Raw genomic sequence first — 18,867 nt, forward strand, 5'->3', positions numbered from 1 at the left:
GAAGGAGAATTATCCATCTAGGTAAGTTACCTCCAAGAATTCCAGTATTTTCCCCCACAATTCATATTGGACTAACCAGGTTTTAATTAGTGGATTAATACCTTGCTCATCACATTTTGAAATTTTTAATTTTCTTCTCAAGGGATTTCAGAAGGTTATTTTTAAGTGCTGTTTGGGAAGGTTATTTTTAAGGCTGCAGTCACTGAGACAGAGAGGGTTTAAGATGTTAATGAGCCAAGCATTAAATAGGCTACCATAATTACTTGCAATATTAAACAAATCATTATCTGGTCTTGGATGGCCTAACAAATATTCGCACCTATTATGATGAGGGTGATTCTATTCATATGAGGTGTCTGCTGAGAATATCCTCTTGGGTAAGGGGGGTTGTCAGTTTGGTTGGCAGGCCTCTTGACACATCCCTGAATGGGGAAGGAGTCCGAGGCAGTGCCCTTCCACTTCTTGTGAAAGCACAGAGAAGAGACCAGTGTAAAGTCAGTCAGCCAGTTAGATCGGAGAAGGCAGCCTGGCTTAGCGAGGAAAGCTTGCCCATTTCAAGCCCAGAGCTGGTCAGAACCAGATGCTGCATCAGGAAAACTTAAGTAAGCCCATTAATGGGGATAGTGTGATGTGCTTTTATTACTTGCTCACACAGTACCTTAACCAACTTCAGATCCCTATCACTTGCTGTCTGTATATTATAAAAAAAATTAAGCAGCTTAATTCATACCAAGCCATGTCTCACTAAAGTGTTTCAGTCCACCCACTGAAAGATGGGAGAGGTGCATGTGGGAAAGACACCATATCCAGTTCAGATTACGAGAGGGATTCTATTGTTACAGCCCTGGGTTACGTTATTGCATAACTGGATATTGGGCAGACCCCTGGATAATAGACCACTTGCAGGAGTGACCAGCAGTGCTGTACTCGAGAATATTTAAGACTGACCTGAAATTTGTAACACACTCAACTTTTTTGACTATCAAGAGTTCATTTTCTATCTTCTGGTCTTTAGGTACAGTTCCAGTATTTATCAGCAAAAAAATGTCTAAATTCCTCCTTTAATTCCTTGTGGATTCTGGAATATATCCCTTCTGGCCTAGAAGCCTTGTATATATTTAATCCTTCCAGTTTTGCTCAGCATCATCTTTACTAGCTTTTGTGTGTTTTGGAGGGCTTAACCCCATTTGCCATAGTTAGCCTGTAGTTCTCATTTGTGATGTGAAAAGTCCATTCAAAGTATCGGGCATATCCTGACAATCTGTAGTAATTTTACTCAATTTTATTTTTTAACAAACCTGCTTATTCTCTGCATCATGTCAATGGAGTAAATTGAAATTCTGCACTACTGACTTTTAAAGGCTCTGGCATTTACATGGCTCACTGAGGGCCTCTGGTGTCAGAAACTGTTGTGCTGAATGCAGTTCACTGCTCCATCTAAGGTTTTTTACCGTCTCTCCTTGACGACTATGCACGCATGTTGTAAGGTTTACATAATTTTTTTCAGATTTCTTACCCCCATCTCTGTGGTATTCATGGCCAGGTGGATATGATGAAGCCTGCCCTGTGGAGAACTCCATGGCAGTCATGAATGATTCTTTGTTGCCTTAAGGTGTACAAAAAAAGGCCGATCCCAGCTTTTCTGTTTCATTAGTTTCTCTTTTCCTCTTCACTCCCAACCACCAAAACAACCTCCAGAGTGGTGACCTTTTCCTTTTCTCTTTAGGAGAAGTCTGTCTCTGGTTCCTCATGCATTAGATATTTTAAACACTTTCTCCCTCCTCCCAGGTAGAACATAGTATGAAAGAGAGCTTTAAGCACAAAGCTTGGTGAAAGTTGGGTGAATCTGCTAAACAGAGTGACGGTGGGAAGGAGGTGCTAAGTAATTTAAACCAAAGGGAAAAGTAAATGAATAAATATATAAATAATCAGTAATTAATTAGATCTAAGGGGATAAAATTAAAATTAACTAAGTAGAAGATACCAACATTAAAGGGATATGAATTGCATTAAAGGGATACAAAACTAAAAGAGTGCGTTTCCGTCCGCCCGTCCCAAATAGCCACATGTGCAGGAAGTGCCTCCAGTTGCTCGAACTTCAGCTCAGGGTGTCTGAGCTTGAGTGGCTGGAGTCACTGCGGAGCATACGGGAAGCTGAGACTTTCCTGGAGTGCACGTTTCAGGAGGTGGTCACCCCGCAGCTACAGAGTGTTCAGGAGGCTAGTAAGTGGGTGGCCATCCGGCATAGTAGGAAGAGGCAGGCAGTGCAGGAATCCTCTGGGAGAGTGGCACTCTCAAACTGGTTTTCAGTGCTGAATTCTGGTGAGGGGGATGACCCCTCGAGCAGAGTCTAGAGCATGTCCACAGCAACGTGGGGCAAATGACTGCATGGGGGCATAGCTAAGTGTAGAAATGCAGTGGTTATAGGGGATTCAATAGTGAGGGGGATCGACAGGCTTTTCTGCAACAGCTGAAGTTAGTCTTGCATGGTGTGTTGCCTCAATGGTGCCAGGGTAAAGGACATCACAGAACGGGTGCAGAACATTTTGCGGGGTGGGGAGGGGGGCGGGGGAGAGGGGAACTACTATAAGTCGTGGTTCATGTTGGAACCAATGACACAGGTAGGAAATGGGTTGACAGAGTTTCAGGAGCTCGGGAGGAAGTTAAAGAGCAAAACCTCAAAGGTAGTAATCTCGGGATTACTCCCAGTGCCATGTGCTAGTGAGTACAGTGAGCAATAACATAAGACAAATTAATGCATGGCTGAAAAAATGTGCAGGAGTGAGGGCTACAGATTCCTGGAGCATTGGGACCATTTCTGGGACAGGAGGGACCTGTACAAAATGGATGAATTGCACCTCAACAGGGCTGGGACAAATGTCCTCGCAGGGAGGTTAACTAGTGCTGTGGGGGAATGTTTAAACTAATTTGGCAGGGGGAGGGGCACCAGGATGATGCATTAGATACAAGGTGCACAGAGGGCTGGGAGAGACAAATAGCATTAGAATAAAGAGTAGTTCAGAAATAGGGATCAGACAGGGGAAACACGAGGCGGAGTAAGATGGGTTTAGTGTGCATGTGCGTAAATGCATGGAGCATGGTAAATAAGATTGGTGAGCTGCAGGCAGAAGTAGCCACGTGGGATCATGATATAATGGCAATAACGGAGACCTGACTGAAACAAGAGGAGGAATGAGCACTTAATATTCCTGGTTATAATGTCTTCAGGAAAGATGGGGAAGATTAAAAAAAGGAGAGAGGGGGGGATGGTAGTATTGATCAAAGATACTGTTACAACGCTAGAAAGGGTTCAAAGACAAAATCTATTTGTTTTGAAATAAGGAACCAGAAAGGAGCTGTTACACTGCTGGGTGAATTCTATAGGCCACCAAATGGTGGGAAGGAGATAGAGCAGCAAATTTGAAGGCAAGTTGCAGAAAGATGTAAGAACTATAGAGTGGTGATACTGGGGGATTTCAATTATCCCAATATAGACTGGGAAAACAACAATGTAAAGGGCAAAGAGGGGGAGGAATTCCTGAAATATATGTTTGAGAACTTTCTTGATCAGCATGTTTCCAGCCCAACAAGGAAGGAAGCAGTGCTGGATCTGGTTCTGGGGATGAAGTGGAGCATGTTTCAGCGGGAGAGCATTTGGGAAACAGTGATCACTATCATTAGATTTAGAATAATTATGGGAAAGGACAAGGAAAAATCAAATGTGGAAACACTCAACTGGAGGAGAGCTAATTTCAGTAAGTTGAAAAGAGATCTGGTCCAGGTGGATTGAAATCAAAGATTGGCAGGTAAAACAATAAATGAGCAATGGGAGGCCTTCAAAGAGGAGGTAGTTCAGGTGCAGACTAGAAACGTTCCCAGGAGAGGGAAAGGAAGGGCATCCAAAGCTAGAGCTCCCCGAATGATTAAAGATAGAGTTTAAAAAGAAAAAAGAGGCTTATGATAAATGTCTGGTTCATAATTCAGTAGAGAATCAAGCTGAATACAAAAAGTATAGGCGAGAACTGAAAAAGGAAATGAGAGGCAAAGAATGTATGAGAATAGATTAGCAGGGAACCCAAAAGTCTTTCATAAACATATAAATAGTGGCAGGGTGGGGCCGATTAGGGACCAAAAAGGAGATCATCTTGTGGAGGCAGAGGGCATGGCTGAGGTACTAAATGAGTATTTTGCATCTGTCGTCACTAAAGAAGAGGATGCTGCTAATGTCACAGTAAACGAGGAGGTAGTAAAGAAATTGGATAGGATAAAAATAAAGAGGCGGTATTTAAAAGGTTGGCAGCGCTCAAAGTGGAAAAGTCACCTGGTCCGGAGGGGATGCATCTAGGTTGCCGAGGGAAGTACGGGTGGAAATTGCAGAGGCTCTGGCCACAATCTTCCAATCTTCCTTTAGATATGGGAGTGGTGCCAGAGGACTGGAGGACTGCAAATGTTACACCCCTGTTCAAAAAAGGGGGGAGGGATAAACCAGGCAACTACAGGCCAGTCAGCCTAACTTTGGTGGTGGGGAAACATTTTAGAGACAAAAATCCAGGACAAAATTAATTGGCACTTGGAGAAATACGGGTTAATAAATGAAAGCCAACACTGATTTGTTAAAGGCAAGTCGTGTTAAACTAACTTGATTGAGTTATTTTGTTGAAATAATGGAGAGGGTTGATAGTGCAGTTGATGCATATATGGACTTTCAAAAGTTGTTTGATAAAGTACCATATAATAGACTTGTTAGCAACATTGCAGCTCATGGGATTAAAGGGGCATTTGCTGCATGGATACAAAATTGGCTAAGGGACAGAAAGCAGAGAGTGGGTGAATGGTTGGTTGTTTTTCAGACTGGATGGAAGTATACAGTGATGTCCCCCAGTGGTCAGTATTGGGACTACTGCTCTTTTTGATATATATTAATGACCTGCACTTGGGTATACAGAGCATAATTTCAAAATTTGTAAATGACATGAAACTCGGAAATGTAGTAGTGTGGAGGATTTCAGGAGGCCATAGACTGATGAAATGGGCAGACACGTGGCAGATGAAATTTAGTGCAGAAGAGTGTGAAGTGATTCATTTTGGTAGGAAGAATGAGGAGAGACAATATAAACTAAATGGCACAATTTTAAAGGGTGGTTCAGGAACAGATACACCTGGGGGTGTACGTGCACAAGTCTTTGAAAGTGGCAGGACAAGTTGAAAAGGCTAATAAGGCATATGGGATCCTTGGCTTTATAAATAGAGGCATAGAGTACAAACGCAAGGAAGTTGTGCTCGACCTCTATGAAACACTGGTTAGGCTCCAGCTGGAGTATTATGTCCAGTTCTGTGCACCACACTTTAGGAAGGATGTCAAGGCCTTAGAGAGGTTACAGAGGAGATTTACTAGAATGGTACCAGGGATGAAAGACTTCAGTTACATGGTGAGACTAGTGAAACTGGGGTTGTTCTCCTTAAAAGAGAAAGTTCAGGGGAGATTTAATAGCGGTGCTCAAAATCAAGAAGGGTTTTGATAGTTTCTCCTTATTTACTCTATTTCCAGTGGCCAAAAGGTTGGTAACCAGAATACACAGATTTAAGGTAATTGGCAAAAGAACCAGAGGTGACACGAGGAATAACATTTTTATGCAGCAAGTTATGACCCGGAATGCACGGCCTGAAAGGGTGATAGAAGCAGATTCAATAATAACTTTCAAAAGGGAATTGGATAAATACTTGAAGGGGAAAAATTTGCAGGGCTATGGGGAAAGAGCAGTGGAGTGGGACTAATTGGATAGCTCTTTCAAAGAGCTGCCACAGGCATGATGGGCCAAATGGCTTCCTTCTGGGATGTATCATTCTATGAAGATGGAAATGGTATTAAAATGAGTTGTGGATGAGTTATAGGATTAGTTTGAGTGAAAGGGTAGGACTACAAAAATGGGATTTTTTTTTTGTGATCATGAATTATAGTGTAAATCATTGGAAAGATCTTCTGTTTTTAAGACCTACCTCAATGAAGATCTTAAATATTGGAGTGGTGTATGTAAAACAATTAAAACTTTTTTTTGTTTATGCTTCAGGTGAAAAACCCCATAGATGTCCTCTCTGTGACTATGCTGCCGCTCAGAAGACCTCACTTAAATATCACTTGGAGCGACACCACAAGGGTGAGCAGAAAAAGGTGGAAGAAAAGAGTGATCCTCTGAAGAGTTCACTGGCATCTCCGAAATTTGATGTAGTACCAAAAGGAAGTGATGAACCTGTTCAAGAATCTGTGGACTCAAAGAGGTTGTTTACAGATTCTTTGGGCAGTGCCAAAGATTTAGATGCAGACTTTCCTCGGAGGAAACACAAACCGATTCATTCTTCTCGTCCGATTTTTCAAAATGCTATGTTTTCAAGTATGAGTAGAAAGTTCCCAGACTTGAGCAGTGATACTAATTTCCATAACAATGGCCGGATCTTCTGTGATGCAGTGCTGCCATGCCGTGAGAAATCAAAGGGTGAAAAGGTGGTGGGTGAGTTGCACAAGAGTGACTCTGATCCAAAGGCGGTTGTAGACCTAGATGATTCCAAGGTTTTGGAGGAATGTTTAATGGAAGAACTGTCAGAAGATGGTGTACAACAGAATAATGCTAAAAGCATAAAGTTTGAACCTGCTTCAATAAATGACCAATACTACGTTAGTGCTAGAGGCAACATGGAGGACTACTGTGATAAATCTGAATCCAGCTTATTGGAAAAGCCCTTGAATCTCTGCACCAAAATATATCAGCAAAGCCTGTGTAGCGGTAGTCCTCAGGGAAATGCATCTACCTCAGTTTCCAAGAGTGCCTTACTGAGCAGCACGTGCCCATTTTGTACGTACAGAACTTTGTACCCAGAGGTCTTAGTGATGCACCAAAGGTTGGTACACAAGTATAATCTTGACCCAAGTCCGATAAATGGAATTAGAAGTGCTGTTCGTGGTGGGTCAGTTAAAAGCAGACGCACTGGATGCCCTCCTGCACTATTAGGTCAAGATGTTTCTTCTTTGCTTGCCGCCAAAGAAATGAATAGAGAGGTTTCTCGTCGGACCAAGTCACCACTACCAGCAGCTCCGCCACATGCTTCAAGCTTGCTGCTTGGGAAGGCAAAATCATCGTCATCATCATCACACCAGTCTCCGTGCAATAATCTCCTTCCCTCTGCAGCAGGATCCAGATCTTCAGGCGACTTTAAACCATTCAAGGCAACGCAAAATCCTAGTGTACATGTAGAAAACTATGGATCCATACATACTGAACTTAGACAGGCGCCAGATGTGGTGCAAAAAATGGAAAGAAGTGGATCCGCAGAAGCTGGTAATAGTAAGAGAAATGTGTCTGAAAGACCTGGTATTAAGTTGGACTGCGACTCTGATGGACCTAGGGGACCTTTGTTTAGATATGACAGTCTTTGGGCTCCAAATGTTAGCAAAATGTGTCTTACTAATGTGTCTGAGAATCAGGGAGGCTTGGACTCACATGAGCCTACAGCTAAAAGAATTAAAGTAAACAGTCCTTTAAGAAATGATCAGCTTACATTTGGAACAAGGAGGGGTGTCCAAGGAAGAAATGTAAAATTATTATCTCAGGAGATGTCCCCAGTTCAGGCAAGAAACTCCAGTGTATCATCTAAGCCAGGATCAGCCTTGGATTCAAATGGAGTTGACTCGCATTGGAATGTATTGAAAATTTTGAAGTCCTACAATCCACAAGACCTTGCTTCACTGTATAGTACTTGTGGACCCAGTAATAGTAGAGATCCTAATATTGGTCAAGAAGGTAGGTGTGGTTTGTTGAATTTACTGTAAACATTTTTTTGCAGTCTGATCAGTATTCTGTTTATGAAGACTTTGTTACATTATACCTGACAGCTTAGTGTTTAAACATTTTTAAAATGGTGAACTATTGGGGAAAATGTTTCAAGGGAAGTGGGGGTGATAAAATGAGTGCCCATATTTCACTGGACCCAGATGTCATCAAAACAAAATATCTGATCAAAGCCTATTCACATTTGTTATATTAAGCCCCCTCCCAAAGCACCACGATTTTTAAATTTAATTTTTCTTTTTAGATGCTGCCTAGCAGATTGGCAGCTATTTTTCATTTTAATGCTGTCATTAACCCTGTTCACTAAAATTTTCTCCTTTCTCTTTCCTCTGGGGCGCCCCAACCAAAAGGATGCATAGTTATTGCAAATTGACTTGTGAAGTGCTGTTGCACTTTTGGCAAACTATCAATTAGTTTACACTATCTGCTACACGCTATCTGCTTTACGTTGGATTTCTTTTGTTAGAACCTTGTAAAATATCACTGCTAAACAGAACTTGTGCACAGAGCAAAGGAGTGTTTACACAGTCTGAACTTCTCTGAGCACCATCTGCTTTGGACCAGCAACTTCATTATGATTTCCTCTGAATTTGTCTACAAACTGCTGATCTTTAGTTGTGTTGAAGTCAATTATTGACTTGCAAATGTGACTGATTAAATGAAGATTCAGATTAAATCTGTAGCATCAATCTTCAGATTAAATTTGTGCCATGAAAACTGGTAGCATGTAAGGTATAGGAATAATTACCCTGCTAAATCTTTAACTCCATTTCCACTGGAAATGGGTTTTGAATGAGAAGGTGTCACTGATCCAACCTTCACTTTACACTTGCTAATGTAGGCAGTAGGAAACACTACATGTCTTCGAGCCCAAAGTATCTTTGAGCACTTTGAATTACAAAACAGGTCTTGTTGGTCTGTGACAGCATTCTCTGGGGCAGAGTGGATGTCTATAGTGTGTTGGATGGAAGATCAGGAGTGACATGGGAAATGCATTACACTCAGCAAACTTGATTAGCCCATGATGTTTCCAATCACTGCTTGTTCATCACACTGATTTTTTTTTTGCCCAGAGGAGACAGGAAAGTTCTGGTGCCACTCATTTCCTGTTATTTTTGCATCAGTTGCCCCTATCAAGGTGGCGACATTCCATCTTGCCTGACTTGCTGCTTGATGAAGCTGGTTGATGTCTGAAAAATAAAGCCAGCTGCTCAGAAAGGATCATGCCTGACAAGAATGTGATGCTACTGTAGACGTATCAAGCTTGTGGCTTTTAATTTAATGCAATTTATTCATACTTACAGCCTTGCACTTTGTATGCACTGTCAGCACTGATGACAATGAAGGCTGACAAGTAGTCATGCCGAGGCTCATAGTAGCCAGAGAAGGGCCCTGGCATATCAGAAATGCTAATGACATCTTCCTGTCCTGAATTTTAACATGATCATTTCTCCTGCTGTTTTATGGTCATAATGTTACTTGGGACACATACAGGGCATGGAGATTGTGTCAGCTAAGGGTATGAAAAACTGATTATTGTTGCTCAGCAACTGTGCACACCTTCCAGACAGTTGACTGGGATACTTTCAGGATAAACAATGTTCAATACCGTTGGTTAGATGTGGCTTTGCAGATGAGGTGTGTGTGTTTATTATGTACAATTCATCAGCTTTAGAGGACAGGGTTGGAAAAATGTTTGCATAATTTCAGTAATTTAATGTGAGTGTTTTTTATATCTAGCAGCTGAGCAGGGATTAATCCCCAAGAGTGCTGCATTCTGAGAAAGTTGTTTGAATTTGAAGGCCTTATTAGGTAGGGAGTTTTTGGGCAGGCCATGTTTGCTGGAAAAAGTTTATGCTACCTATTGGAACAAAATCTACAGCTTAAAAAAAAAATCTACTGCAACTAAGGTTATGGTGCAGGATGAAGTGATGACGGCTGATTTACCTGCTTATTTTCATTCACTTGATATTTTGCAAGATTCGTTATGCCCATTTTAAAAGTTAAAACATTTAATCAAAAGACTTCACATCAGTTAAATAATGGTCATAGTATGACCGTATTCTAGAAGGAGGTGCTTTAATCTGACCCCTGTTCCACATCAGAACATTCATTGTGTTGAACAATGTAGACATGATAAATGCTTCCACTGACTAATCTCGGCCATGTTGCTGAGGGGATGTAGTAAGTGAAGACCAGACACTCTGAGGTACTGTTCCAGGGTTCTTGCAGCCCTCTGATAGTGATCCATGTATGACCCTACATGGCAAGTGTCAGGAGGATTCTTGAAGGAAGCACTGCAACTGATCCCAATCTTATACTCCATCAACAACCACACATTTGGGAGTTTAGTAAGATGGTATTGAATAGTGTGTGCAAGTGGGGTACCCTTGTTTTCTCTTGCCCCATCCTTTCCAAAAATCTGAAGGACAAATCAATTCCAGTTCCTGAACTGCCAGTGTTGCTAAGATATGCTTACTCAAGACCGCCCTTATCTCAATGTCTGTCAATAAAAAAAACAATTCCCCTAGTCTTTATTCAAAATTACAGAAATTCATGATCCACAGCTTCACTATAGAAATCTTTTTAACTCATGCACCTAAAAAATTAATTAAATCTAACTTCTGAAGGAGCTGTATCCCTTAATTTGGAATAAAATTAGGCATACCAATATGGTGACTGCTGCCAGCAAAGAGATTTTAAAAAAGCAGAGAGTATCCAGAATGCTGTGAATTACTTGAATGAATAGTTGAGCCATAGAGATGAGGATGGTCCGAGGTTCAATCTCCAATTGGCTGTGGCTTTAGTTTTCCTTAACTGATCTTTTCATGCAAAGAACCACCCCCTCCCTTGTTTTCCATGCATCACGGTATAATTACAGATAATATACACCCATATCATTTACATCCTGATGTAATAATGACTTTTTATAAAAATAATACAGCAAGAAACAAAGAAAAATGGGTGGTTTCACAGATGGTTGACTAAATGCATTGAGAAAATGTGCAAGTTGCTATGCAGCAACTCTGCTGGAAATGCAGGTGGATGGTACTTGGTTGAGGACTGGATCAGGCCCATATAGTCAAATAGCCTGATGCTCCCTATAGTCAAAAAGCCTGTCGGTGCTCACACATGAATAATGGCCCCTTAAATATTTGGCTCATTCTCTACAATTTGTGCACCCAAGTCTGGAAAAACAATCCTGAGACTTGAGTTAATTTAGGAATTTCTTCTTTGTGTATGTTTTCTTTATTCCTTTCTCTCCTTAAGACAGTTTATGGTGGGATATAGTTCTGTAGAACCTGGCAGGGTACCATACCCAGATGTCAACCTAGACGTGAGTATCCAATAATCCTTTTAGCCATTGGGGTATCTCAACATAGGTTGATCTTGTGCTTGCCTCACCAATTTTGCAGCAGGAAGATCTCTGGATAGTATGGCTTTTATTTTTCCCCTTGCCCTCCCTAGCCTAGGGATAGTACTACTCTGGCTGAGATCAGTTACCTCTACATAAGTTTGGGATTAAACCTGGAACCATCTCGTCAGTATAGGTCAGTACCAAATGAAGTGGTATATTTATCTGGGAACCTACCCTTATCTGTTTTTCTTTGTTTCTTTCTGTTTTTCTTAAACAGTGGTTATTGCACGTTGCATGGGTGTATTTGTATCTGTAATTATACTGTGATGCATGGAAAATCTAGGGTGGAGGTTCTTGGTATGAATGGATCAGTCAAGGAAACCTATTAAGCTGACACTCTGAAGTAAAGAATAACCCTAACTTTGGCGTAAAGGAACGCAGTGATCAACGCTAATGGGTTAAGAGTTGTGTAGAATGAAAAGAAAGAGCTTGCATTTATATAGTATCTGTCATGACATCGGGAGATTCCAAGCACATAACAGCCACTTAAATACTATTTGAACAATAGTCACTGTTGTAATGTAGAAAAACGTGGCAGCCAATTTGTGTTCAGCAAAGTCTTACAAACAGCAATGAGATAAATGACCCAGTTAATCTGTTTTATTAGTGATGGTTGAGGGCTAAATATTGGCTAGGACACCAGGAGAACTTCCCTGCTCTTAATGGGATCTGTTGCATCCACCATAGAGGACAGACGGGGTCTTGGTTTACCGTGTCATCAGAGATACAACAACACTTTTTCTCCAATAGTGCAGCACTTCCTCAGTACTGCATTGAAACGTCAGCCTAGATTATGTGCTAAATCTCAGATGAAGCTTGAACAACATGACCGTCTGACTCTGGCAAGAATGCTGCCACTGAGCCAAATTTGACGTGCATGTAGTGTGCTAATTAAAAAAATCTATCTCGCCTGCTGTGTCCAAGTTTTTAAAAAAAGACTTGCATTTGTATAGCACCTTATCATGTCTCTCAGAAATATACAAAGGTGCTCCATATACAACAAATTACTTTTGGAATGCAATGACTATTATGTAAGTAAAGTAATCTTTTTGCTGTTTGTGAATTTCTGTGGCATTTTTTTTGGTGGGGGTGGTTGGGGAGGTCGGAAAGAAAACCAAATTCAAAAAGCTGATTAACTTTGACAGTTGGGTTATGTTGTAACATCAAAGCATGTATGTGATGCAAACGACTAGTTTTAGTTTCAATACACGGCTAATTAAGGATAGGGAATTCTTCTGGTTTTAACCCAGTCGTGTTTTTGTTTTACATTTACACAGGGAAGAGGCCTTTCCAATATCTGCAGCACTCTAACAGTATGTCGCAAAAACGGAGCATTAATCACTCTCGCAGTGGATCTTTAGACAAAGAGTATATGACCCAATGAGACCCATCAATGGAAGAAGGTAAACATATAACTACAAGGAATACACTAGTTGATTGCAAACAGGACTAAACCACAACTCTTGTAATGTAGCTCTATCCAGTAAATTGGATGGCAGTTTTAAAGCAAATTTCTTGCACTGCATCCATTTAATAAAGGTGAAATATAACCAGATACTAACATCTAGATTTATGGTCTTTTATCTAATTAAGAATACTGTATATGGATTTGGCATTGTTAGACTGGGTTGGTCAAAGAAATGCGAGGACATCATCTGAGGTGATGCATTGCATCTAGCTGTGTTTGAAAACATTTTTAAAGTATTTCAATAGGGTTTGCATTTGTAAGTTTGTTTAGTAAACTCATAGAGAAGTTCAAGGCTGGAGGAGAGCCATGAGAGGAATGAGGCGGAATCTTAAAGTAAGGCTGCATGTACTGTCAAATTGAGTTAAAGGTAGGGAGCAGCAAATCAGCAGCGGCCAAAACAGGCGGCTGAAATTAGTAGAAATATTAAATATATTGATGGCAGAATGTGAAACAAACATTTTAAATCTGCAGTCATACAGTCAGCATGACCAGTTTACAGAGGCAGAATGCATCATAAATGTGGGTATAAGAATTTATAGTTGGGTGGGGGGAGGTGGAGTTGACACAAGTGCGACAAACATGACAAGAGGAAAACAAGTGGCACAGACAGGAAGTACACGCAGATATTAGATTCTTAAAATTAGAGATATCCACCTTAAGCGTAGCAGTTTGCTTTATTGTAATTGTGCAGTGCGTCTTCTAGCATTCAGCTTACCCAGTGTTCAGGCATGTGCTTTCAGAATTTTTTTTGACTTCAAATGGCCGTTGACTTTTATTAACTTCATTCATTTATGTGTTATGACTGATTTTTGATTTAATGACTATTGCTGCAAATAGAAATTATACAGTGACAATTGTGCATAATTTTCTGCCACCAAATTTTAAGAATGATGTAGAGTAGTGAGTTTCTTTTATGTATAGGTTATTAACTGAGAAATGATAGACTTGGAAAATCAATGACTCTGTCAGTGGAGACAATGGGCCAGGTTTTGCTGCAAGAATAACGGTTGAGGCTAACAGTGCTCACCGTTTTTCATGTGAAAATTGGAAAGTAACTTGTGGGGACCACACACAGCAGTTAAATGTGGAAATCCGGATGTTGCAGTCAGAGATGTGATGCTCCTCCAAAAGCTGCACGAAAACTGCATCTCGCTGTCAAATGTATACCTCATTGATACAGCCTAATCTTGCCAAAAATAGTTAGGGCTTGTCCGTTCCAGTGTAAGTACCATTTTAACAGTGTGGTAAGTCTTTCTTACTGCCAAACAACCTCTGGCACTGAAAATTAACTTTTACAAATGTACATTTCATTAATTATTGTTTTATATTTTATTTTTAAAAATTGTTTTCTTTATCTCTTTTATCTCTGTCTCTTAATTCAATCTTTCTTTCCCTCATTATTTTGCTTACTTTACCTGATATAACATTGAATTCACTATTCTAACTTACACTTCCCGGTTCAGTCTCTGTGTTGCTCATTAACGATGCTTCAGTCTGATTAATTAAGGAGGTACACAGTTGCTTGCCCTGTTCACACAGGCCCTAGATGCCCTGTAGAGGGCATTGCGCTGAATGGATCTGTAATTTACCAGAACTTGCCGTGCAAAAGCTCTTAGAAAGTCAGTGGGCAAGTGCGCACCATTCGTTCACTGCTCGTGGCAAAATCCAGCAAACTATGAAAAACCAGCAAAGGAACAAATGCAGTTTTCCCAAATAATTCATTGTGATGTTTTTTGATGTGTAATTTTCTTATCAAACTTCAGAATATCCTAGTTGGTAACTGTTCAGTTGTAATTGTGATTTAACATTCAAAATATTAACACAGTGCATCTTTTTGCTCCTCTTCCCTTTTCTGCATTTATCCTCACCGGAAGTCATCGATTGCTCCAGTGTTACACAGCGCTTGTCACTCTCCAATATGTTGCCCAATTGGTCATTCCTCACATGGATGTACTTTTCAATTGTGGATGGATACTTTAGTTGAGCTCAATCCTTTTCTCATCTGATGCAGACTGGAAGGGCCACTGAATTAGCAGTCGGGAGTGGGGACCCCGCCCCACCCAGGGTTATTGCTTACTTATATTGTAATTCAACACTGTAGTGCCCCAGGTGCTGCCCTGGCTCTTGTCACTGTCCTCTCCTCCCTTTTTCTCTAATAGATAAAATTGTTTTCTTTCCTTGATTACCCGTTCATGTGTCAATCAGTGTGTTTGAGTAATCTATTGAGCAGTCTGAATATCTGCAAAGGTTCCCTTAAGCTCTGTACTTGCATCTATCTTCCCTTAAAATCTGACTTCCAATGCACTTCTGCAACCATTTTCTTGCCAAATGGGGTTGGGGGTAATATATTAGCATTGAGGATTGGTTAACGGACAGAAAACAGAGTAGGAATAAACGGGTCATTTTCGGGTTGGCAGTTGGTAACTAGTGGGGTGCCACAAGGATCAGTGCAGGGACCTCCACTGTTAATGCTATATATCAATGACTTAGATGAGGGAACCGAGTGTAATGTATCCAAGTTTGCTGCCGATTCAAATCTAGGGGGAAAAGCAAGCTGTGAGGAGAACAGAGGCTTCAAAGGGATATAGACAGGTTAAATGAGTCGGTGAGAAGGTGGCAGATGGAGTATAATGTGGGGCAATGTGAAATTATCCATTTTGGTAGGAAGAATAGAAAAGCAGAATATTTTTAAAAGGTGAGAGACTAGTAAATGTTGGTATTCAGAGGGATTTGGGTGTCCTTGTACACAAGTCACGGAATTAACATGCAGGTACAGCAAGTAATTGGAAAGGCAAATGGTATGTTCGCCTTTATTGCGAGGGGGTAGGGCTGCAATTATATAGGGCTCTGGTGAGACCACATCTGGAGTAATGTGTCCAGTTTTGGTCTCCTTACCTAAGGAAAGAAATACTTGCCTTAGAAGGGGTGCAACGAAGGTTCACTAGATTGATTCCTGGGATGAGAGGGTTGTCCTATGAGGAGAGATTAAGTAGAATGGGCCTATATTCTCTGGAGTTTAGAAGAAATGAGAGGTGATTGCCTTGAAATGTATAAAATTCTGAGAGGGCTTGACAGGGTAGATGCTGTGATAGGCTGTTTCCCCTGACTGGAAAGTCTAGAATTATGGGTCATAGTCTCAAGATAACGGATTGACCATTTAGGACCTAGATGAGGAAAAATGACTTCACGCAGAGGGCTGTGAATCTTTGGCATTCTCTACCCCAGAGGGCTGTGAATGCTGAGTCATTGAATATATTCAAGACCTGAGATCGATAGATTTTTGGACACTAAGGGATACAGGGATAGGGTGGGAAAATGGCGCTAAGGTAGATCATCAGCCATGATCTTATTGAATGGCGGAGCAGGCTTGAGGGGTTGTATGACCTACTCCTGCTCCTATTTCTTATGTTCTAGTAGAAGCGCTACCTACAGGAACTTTGCAATGCTAAGGTTAGAACTGAAGTATAAGCTTTGTTAGGGGTTGAGTTTTTCCATTCACCATAGCACAAAAGACAATTGAAGTAATCTTGTGTTGCAGAAGATCATGGAGAGGATCCTTCTGATTTCTTTTTAAAATGTAGACCTAATCTGCAGATTTTCCCACATTTTCAGCAATTTTAATGTAATTTCAGGAAGATTACAGAATTCTGTGCCTGATGTTTCACTCTGGATCTCTGTAGTTTGCTTTATTCACTAACAATTGTGCTCCTTTATAGAGAAATACAAAAGGAAAAATGGAGCAACAAAATTGTAGGTGGAAGAGACGCAGAGCGCACTTCCTCAAGCCAGTTTATTTTTTAGGGGAAGAGTTGTCCCTTTTCTAAAATTGATGGGAAGAACTTCATTCCTCAATTTTTTAAACAAGTATTACTGCTGAGGAGGGCACTTCTCTGCTGCCAACTTTCATAGTAGTATGGCCGTAAAATGTCAATTGGAATCTTGCGTTTTCCTTTTTATTACTTTCTCGTTGCCTTTTGTTGCAGTTCTGGTTGTCCCACTATTTTGTAACAGTTTTGTATGTTCTTGACCCTAGATCTGTTGGAAGCTGTGAATGGAATATTCTTTCTGCGTCAAAGTTGATTTTTGGGGGTGCCGGCTGGTCCACTGGTGAAATCTGACCACACCGGAAGTACAGGATCCACCTCAAATAAGCTGTGATTTGTACATGTATAGAACACTACTCTTCCATTAATTTTGGATTACATTTTTTGTTCTGTTCAAACCTACAAATGTAAGCAGAGTCTATATTCAAATTGCCTTGTGTTCCATTTTGAATCTGAACTTGAAATTGTACTGTTTCTAATTAAAATTGTCCAAATGTTCCTGTTTTTGCAATAACTACATTGATTGCTTGGCACTAATAATTGAGTTGGGGGCCATCATTTCTGTAATGCCAGGCTAGATTTTTTTTTTTTTGCTTATAAATTTTTCAAACCGAAAACAGATTTTGGTACCTGAAGTTTGACATTTCTGGGAAATTGTATAACTCTTGTTGAGCTTTTTCTTTACATTGAAAAATGAGCAATAAATTGTATGACCTGTGGTAATGCTTCTAGCATCAGTCTTCCAATAGTCTCTCTTTTTATATTCCATTTGATCTTGGGTAGCACAGCTGTGGCAAGCAATACTTTGGTAATTTTTACACTTGAGTAATATTGCTAATTCTTTAGTTTGAGATGCTAGACTGCTTTTGGAGTCCGTACAATGGAACCTTGATTGTCTGTATTATATGCATCCATATGTGTACAGGAGGTGCTTTAAATAAGATTGTCCATTGCACAGTGCTCTGAAATTTCCATGATCACACAGCAGTGTTGGATTCTTACATTGTACAGTCATGGGTGCTACCTGGTTGACAAAACAAAGTGCATTGTGTTGGTATATGGCACAGAAATCTTCCAAAATCAAACTTGGGAGACTGCAACAAAACACATACTGGTCATATCGGTTCTACTTCTGATGATTCAAAATCATTATTTTGCACGTAGAATTTCGAATTATCCAGTAATTTGAATTAAACAATAGTAAAGTGGGAATTTAGTGCTAAACAAAGTTTGAATTCTCAGATAATTTGAATTGAGTGACCTGTGTTTTTATATATAGTTTCTCTATCCCCTGCCCCATTTCAGACCAAGTGTTTTGATAGGATGTGCCCAAGATCAAAGCAGGTTTTCCCCTCTTATTTTGGAGTGGGGGGTAGGGAGATGAATCCTCGTCTCCCCTCATGGCCTAGCTGAAGTTGAAAACTCACCATGTGAGAAATACCAGGTAAATGCACTATTGTATGCTATGTCCTTACACTATTTCACCACTAGGCTAATTATGCAAGCTGCTTGACTCTGATGAGACAGGCTAATTGTATCCAAATTGTGGGCTTTTTGGGCCTCCCCTTTACCCAGGTGAAACATTACAGGGTAACTGAGTCAGAAATTTAAGAAATGTCACAACAGAGTCTGACTGATTCTGACAATCCCTTCAAGCTGGGTTTCAAACATTATGAAAAATATGTTCATCTGGAAATGTGTAACTGAACAGATGTTAAATTTTTTTTTAAAGAAAATCACTGGCCTAAAGAGGAATGGAAAGTTTAATCATTAAAACTAAAAAGATCGGATTGGCTGATGAATACATTTTTAGGTAGGCTTATTGACTGCACTGCCAGTATTCTAACTAGCTGACATTTTCATTTTTTTGTGCTTTTTAAAAAAAAAATAACTTAAAATCTAGTGATCCAGCATTAGTGGGATCACAAAATTTGATGTTCAGACTCATTTTTCTAAAATAAAGCTACAATAAAGCTGGACTGTAGGGGTGGTGGGACTGATTTTATCATTTGAACATTCCCACCCTTGCATTGGGTGAGTTTAATTTTCTTTGATAACTGAAAGTAACGCTGCATGACAACAGAGGGCAAATTTTTTTAAAAATTGTTGATCAGTCCAATCTTGTACAAGCTCATTTATGGAGCAACGTTTTAGTAGTAATGCAAAAAGTTATTGCTGAGACTTTACTAATAGACAACTGAGGGAGGGGCAAGATCTGCAAGTGAATCTGTTATATAGTCATATTCTGTATTTACCAATCAGTGCAAATTTTCTTGCAGTTTATCAAAAGTATTGTCCTGCAACCACATCTGTATT

At 40.2% G+C, this 18,867-nt stretch overlaps 1 protein-coding gene across 3 annotated transcripts in view; it reads left to right on the forward strand.

Annotated features, from left to right (window-relative positions):
- znf217 (zinc finger protein 217) overlaps positions 1–17,282 on the forward strand; it is a 62,842-nt gene extending 45,560 nt beyond the window's left edge. For all 3 annotated transcript variants that reach the window (XM_068000603.1, XM_068000605.1, XM_068000604.1), the window contains exons 5-7: positions 6,069–7,793; positions 12,537–12,662; positions 16,761–17,282. In XM_068000603.1, the coding sequence (XP_067856704.1) occupies positions 6,069–7,793; positions 12,537–12,643 (1,832 nt within the window). In that variant the 3' untranslated portion in view covers positions 12,644–12,662; positions 16,761–17,282. The remainder of the gene's footprint in view (positions 1–6,068; positions 7,794–12,536; positions 12,663–16,760) is intronic.
- Positions 17,283–18,867: the final 1,585 nt, after the last annotated feature.

Source organism: Heptranchias perlo, chromosome 19 (assembly GCF_035084215.1).
Source record: "Heptranchias perlo isolate sHepPer1 chromosome 19, sHepPer1.hap1, whole genome shotgun sequence".
Classification (NCBI taxonomy): domain Eukaryota; kingdom Metazoa; phylum Chordata; class Chondrichthyes; order Hexanchiformes; family Hexanchidae; genus Heptranchias; species Heptranchias perlo.